At 40.1% G+C, this 6425-nt stretch overlaps 1 protein-coding gene across 1 annotated transcript in view; it reads left to right on the top strand.

Annotated features, from left to right (window-relative positions):
• sinhcaf (SIN3-HDAC complex associated factor) overlaps window positions 1-6048 on the top strand; it is a 9902-nt gene extending 3854 nt beyond the window's left edge. Inside the window, exons 3-6 of the mRNA XM_067391898.1 lie at window positions 11-110; window positions 4587-4710; window positions 4856-5006; window positions 5089-6048. Of these exons, the coding sequence (XP_067247999.1) occupies window positions 11-110; window positions 4587-4710; window positions 4856-5006; window positions 5089-5344 (631 nt within the window). The 3' untranslated portion in view covers window positions 5345-6048. The remainder of the gene's footprint in view (window positions 1-10; window positions 111-4586; window positions 4711-4855; window positions 5007-5088) is intronic.
• Window positions 6049-6425: the final 377 nt, after the last annotated feature.

The following is a 6425-nucleotide window of genomic DNA, read 5'->3' as shown; positions in this document are numbered from 1 at the left end:
ACTTCTACAGTTTAGGAGAGACTCGCTCTGGTGAAATCTGCAACGCTTGTGTCCTGCTGGTAAAACGCTGGAAGAAGCTTCCCGTCGGTTCCAAGAAGAACTGGAATCATGTAAGCTCTGCCAAATTCAGCCAGGCTGTGCACATGAACACTCACACAGCCTCGTTTATCACACTGAAGTCTTTTCAATTCAATTCTCAATACATATCGTTCTAAAGCAGCCCCCCTCCCCTTAGTGAACAACCAACTGCAGCTGCAGTAGCAACTCCCTATGATGATGAAGTAGATGAGGAGGAAACCTTAGGGAAGAACTGAGAATTATTTAAGGAATCCCACACGCTTAGGATGATACATATTTAAACAATTTTATACATGCTGCTCAAATGTTTTTGAACAGATTTAATAGTATTAATAAGCTACATTGTATCAAAGTATTCATTCATTTGTATTTCAGTAGGATTCTAATGATTACAAATTAAGTCTAATGCAGTTAATATGATATATGAAAAATAAGTTAATGTAATTATGTTTGGTCCACTAATGAAACGGTTGTAGTTCATCTTATGATAAATATAGATTTCTGTTTCGTTTATGTTGTAACTAATATCTAAATATATTTGACCATGTATATAATATACCTAAAATATAAATTGTTTTTAACCACTATAACAAATTGACAATTAAATAAAACTGTTAAGAATCTCGGGCCATATTCACAAAACATCTTAAGACTAAAAGTAGCTCCTAAATTGCCGATATTATCATTTGCTTAAATAATGGGCGTGTCAATCCTAATTTTAGGACTCCTAAATTTTTGCTCAGTATTTCACAAAGCATTTAAGCGTTAAAACTAGCTCAAATCTGCAAGAGTACTCCTAAGTCACTAAGACCTATGCTGCATCCCAATTCGTCTACTTGTACTACATCCTAAAAGTATGTACCATTTTTGTAAAGAAAAAGTACATACTTTTGCTTTGTCGCTTAGTTACGCAACCTGTAACGGTTTAAACTACCCTGTCAATCATCTTGTCAGTTAAAATCCTCCACATTCAATTTAATTTCCTTCTGTTTCAGAGAGAAATGTAGTCACACATTAATCTGCCAGACATGGGTCATCTTTGCATAATGATGCATTTAAAAGTTAATGACAAAATGCATCGTTATAAAAGTTCACAATGCTTTTGCAGATGAAATGTGGATAACATTTAATAAATATATTTTTGTCAGGTTATACGGATTATTAAATCAAGCCCCTTTATCTTAACTGCTCTGCTTAACAGTTGGTCTCGCACATCCGTCATGTTTATTTTATTTACTTACACTTTATTCATAGTTCTAATCGAATCCTCGTCCACAGCGCAGTGTGTTCTGGGCAATATCAGCCGTTAGAAGACATGCACTTCGAAATCTAACCGGAAAAAGTAGACCATCCGGGGTATCTTTGGAAACTAATTTAACATACTACGATTTGGGACATACTCATTATTTTGAATACCAGTTAATGACTCGGCCTACATTTTAAAACCTTTATTTTTATTTAAAAATGTTTGAATATGGCAACATTTCTTTGATTTTATCGCTGACAGAGACTTCACCATCAGCCAATCACTGTGTGCATAGTCCATAGCAATGAGGTCAACCCCGCCCTTACTCTTAGCTTAAGACTTCTCTATTCCTTAGTAAAAGTGTGTCTCAGCAGCTTTGTGAATAGGTTGAGAACTTGGCTAAACTTTTACTGCCATTTAGGAGAACTCTTAGTGGTAAGAAAATGTTTTGTGAATGCAGCCCCTGGGCAATAATAAAATGCCTAAAGTACAATTTATTGTACACTATACATGAGTATATTTGTAACAATTTATATGAAAATACATTAACTATAAATCTTACAGTCATGGAATGGTGTGGCTGTATTGAAGCGCACTACTCAGGAGATATACAAAAAATGGTCTTTTAATTGTAGACTCAAACTAGGGAGATAACTTTGAGAAAACTGAACCACATTACCTCAAAATAACTATGCAAGACAAGGAACAGACAGAAACTAAGGGCTTATATACAAAGGAAAACTGGAGTTAACAAGGCTAATTTAGACACCTGAATTGAAACTCAAATCAGTCTGTAACTATGACAACCAAGGAGTGGCAGGAAAAACTGAACAAAAGGACATGACAAAAATGAACAGTCCAAACATGTGATATTACCTCCCTCCTGGAAGGCACATCCTTGTGCCTAATAAGAGTCCAACCAGAGAGGGGGGCTGGCACCCTGAAGTCCTGGAGTTGACAGGCAAGTGAAGCAGGGTGGTGCTGGTATGTTAGAGAGCCTCCAGGGTGGCTCGGAAGGCCAGGGCGGAGCCGGCAGGTCAAGGGACCATGATGGTGCGGCCTTCGTGGCCTTGGCCCAGAACACAGGCTTAGCCATGGGCATATTTTCTTGGGAGGAGCTATGGGTTTCTGGGTTGGAATGGACCTGGAGCGGGCTCAGGGGCTGGAGCCATCACTGGACTCGGGTCAGGGACTGGAGCCATCACTGGACACTGGTCATGGACTGGAGTGGACATTGGAGCGTATTCAGGGGCTGGAGCGGACTCTGGGGCTGGAGCCATCACTGGAGCGGGCTCAGGGGCTGGAGCCATCACTGGACAGAGGCTGGAGCAGACATGGGAGCATATTCAGGGGCTGGAGCAGACACTGGAGGGGGCTCCTGGGCTGGAGCAGACACTGGAGCGGGCTCAGGGGCAGGAGCCATCACTGGACTCTGGTCATGGACTGGAGTGGACACTGGAGCGTATTCAGGGGCTGGAGCCATCACTGGACTCTGGTCAGGGGCTGGAGCCATCACTGGACTCTGGTCAGGGGCTGAAGCAGACATTGGAGCGCATTCAGGGGCTGGAGCAGACACTGGTGGGGGCTCATGGGCTGGAGTGGACTCTGCAGCGGGCTTAGGGGCTGGAGCAGACACTGGAGGGGGCTCATGGGCTGGAGCAGACACTGGAGGGGGCTCAGGGGCTGGAGCAGACACTGGAGGGGGCTCAGGGGCTGGAGCAGACACTGGAGGGGGCTCAGGGGCTGGAGCAGACACTGGAGGGGGCTCAGGGGCTGGAGCAGACACTGGAGGGGGCTCAGGGGCTGGAGCAGACACTGGAGGGGGCTCAGGGGCTGGAGCAGACACTGGAGGGGGCTCAGGGGCTGGAGCCGACACTGGAGGGGGCTCAGGGGCTGGAGCCGACACTGGAGGGGGCTCAGGGGCTGGAGCCGACACTGGAGGGGGCTCAGGGGCTGGAGCCGACACTGGAGGGGGCTCAGGGGCTGGAGCCGACACTGGAGGGGGCTCAGGGGCTGGAGCGGACATTGGAGCATATTCAGGGGCTGGAGGGGGCTTGTCAGCTGGAGTGGACTCAGGGGTTGGAGCAATAACTGGAGCAGTAGGTGAAGGGCACCGGCGTGTAGTGAGCTGGCAAGGCAAAGTAGGTTTCTGATGGGGCTGGATGAGGAAAACTAACTTCTACTTCAAAATTTGAACCATTTAAATTTATATCGACTCGACTAGAAAAAAATACACAGGTTTGCTAATACGAATGGTATCCTCATCCAGTCCCCGCCAAAAATACATTATGGGAGGCGTCGGGCCAGCTCACCTGATGGGAAACTTCAAGAAACTCCTCCACATACCTCTCCAAAGGCCAACCATTCTTCCACAGGCTCCACAGGCAGTTCTCAGCCAGGATCATTGTTTTAAGGTCTAGTCCTCGGTTTCTGTTGGGGTCTTGCATTCTGTCACAGAAAGGTGTGGCTCTAGTGATACACAAAAACAGTCTTTTAATTGAAGACACAAACTAGGAAAACATAAGCGATAACTTGGAGAAAACTGAGCACACAACCATATTAACTCAAAACAACATCAATGCAAAAAAAGGAATAGGCAGAAACGTAGGGCTTATATACAAAGGAAAACAGAGGAGTTCACGAGGCTAATTAATAAGACACACCTGAACTGAAATTAAAATCAATCTCCAACTATGACAGCTAAAGAGTGGCAGGAAAAACTGAACAAAGGAGGACATGTGACAAAATGAACAAACCGAGAGTTCAAAAATGACATTAATATGTTATGTAATGTAATGTAATGTAATGTAATGTAATATAATACCTAAAGCACAAATTAATATAAATGCATTTATTGTTTGTAAATACTACAATATAAATAAATGGTTGAAATTATAAAACATTATTAAATAAATAAATAATTATGAACCTGTCCTATATTATATTATATTATATTATATTATATTATATTATATTATATTATATTATATTATATTATATTATATTATATTATATTATATTATATTATATTATATTATATTATATTATATTATTAATAAATGCATTTATTGTTTTGGGTATAAATCCTATAATATAAATATTATGACAATAAATGATTGAATTGATAAAACATGATTGCCTAAAACACAAATTAATATAAATATATTTATTCTTTTGTTTATAACTAATATAATTATATGAAAAATAAATAAATAAATTTAGTCACTATCTAAAGATTGTTATTGTTATCAATTGTTATCAGGTGGTTGATGCAAGAGGGGGACCCAGTCTGAAAACTACAGTGAAATCAAAGAAAGTCAAATCCCTGTCCAGACGGATCAGACCGAACCAGATCAGCAGAGTTCAGAAGGAGCTGAAGAGACACAGTGAGTACTGAATCACATATTTCAGTAAAAATAACAAAACAAAAAAACAAAAAACCCACATGAAATGGTTCTTTGCATGTTCCTGAGAAATAATCTTTCACATGTTCTTGACATGTTCCTTATAAAAAAATTACTTTGTTTACAGATTCAGACGCTCACAGTACCACTTCCAGCACCAGTCCCGCCCAGTCACCCAGCTACAGTAACCAATCAGATGACGGTTCTGACGCTGAGTTGACTCCTGGCTCCGCCCGCTCTCCAGTCTTTTCCTTCTTGGACCTGACATATTGGAAAAGGTATTTATTGTGCTGAATCAGTCTGATTTACTAGTTTGAACTTTCAATGTTCATCAGAACGAATACTTTTAAATCTCTCTAGGCAGCGGGTATGTTGTGGCATCATCTATAAAGGTCGCTTTGGGGAGGTTCTGATTGACCCACATCTCTACAAGCCCTGCTGTCAGAAAAAACAGGAGCAAGAGCAGGAAGAAGAAGAAGAGGAGGAGGAAGAGGAAGAGGAGGACGGAGACCTTGAAAAAGAGGAGGTGCAGAGCAGTCAAGAAATTCTCTCATCTATTCAAACGCACTCCTCTCCCCAAATAAAAATGGAGCAGGAAGTGGATGAGGAGTGGTGATGCCACATTCCCAGGGTACTGAATTGGCATTCTTAGGAAGCCTTCGAGAGTCAGAGGAGTTGCCCCTCAGACACTCTCAAAGATGTTCTCTCGGATTGCCTTCGATTCAAGAGCAGCTGGATCCTTGTTCGTCTTTTCCTGTTTCTTTCCTCCTTGTTGAGAATGAGTCTCTTTCATTTCCTTTGCAGTTGAATCAACCTTTATTTATCAACTTGAACTGGCATCCTTGTTTTTTAGAGCCTGGTACCACGCTATTCCAGTTCACCCATTCTTCTTCTTCTTCTTCTTGTTTTTGTTGACCAGGGATAATTCGTTTTTTCTTTTTTGCTATCCCACTCAAACACATAATGCTGGATCTACATATATCATGCATAGAAATGCAGAGAACAGACTTGGACAGTGACCACAGTCATACACTGTCACTTTTGTACCCTTGAGCACCATAATGCCCTTCCTCTGGGGTGACTGTCTCTGCATTTAGTGTACAGTATTTGTATACAGCAAGCAGCATCTGCTTAATTCTAGCTCAGTGAAGATGATATTCCACCATTCCAGCTGGGATATAGCCATTATTTAGGGAAGCCTTTGATCTTTGCCTTTTATATATTTATTTTAGTGCTGTCAAATGATTAATTGTGATTAATTGCATCCAAAATAAGTTTGTGTTACATAATATACATGTGTGTAAAGTGAATTTTTATAATGTGTATATATAAATACACACACATGTATATATATTTAAGAAATATATATATATATATATATATATATATATATATATATATATATATATATATATATATATATATATATATATATATATATATATATATATTTCTTAAATATATACATGTTATATGTGTGTGTTTATATATATACATAATAAATATACACAGCACACACGCATATATTATGTAAACACAAACTTTTATTTTGGATGTGATTAATCACAATTAATTGTTTGACAGCCCCAATTTATATTGTTCTGTCTTTGTCTTTATTGTTAAGGCCTACTCTGTTTTTTCCTCTTGGTTTGTATTTAAAGGGATAGGTCACCTAAAAATGTAAAAAAAAAAAAAAA

This window comes from Chanodichthys erythropterus, chromosome 8, assembly GCF_024489055.1.
Source record: "Chanodichthys erythropterus isolate Z2021 chromosome 8, ASM2448905v1, whole genome shotgun sequence".
Lineage (NCBI taxonomy): Eukaryota > Metazoa > Chordata > Actinopteri > Cypriniformes > Xenocyprididae > Chanodichthys > Chanodichthys erythropterus.
Note: the sequence above shows the minus strand (reverse complement) of the source record. Positions and strands in the feature narration are given on the sequence as shown.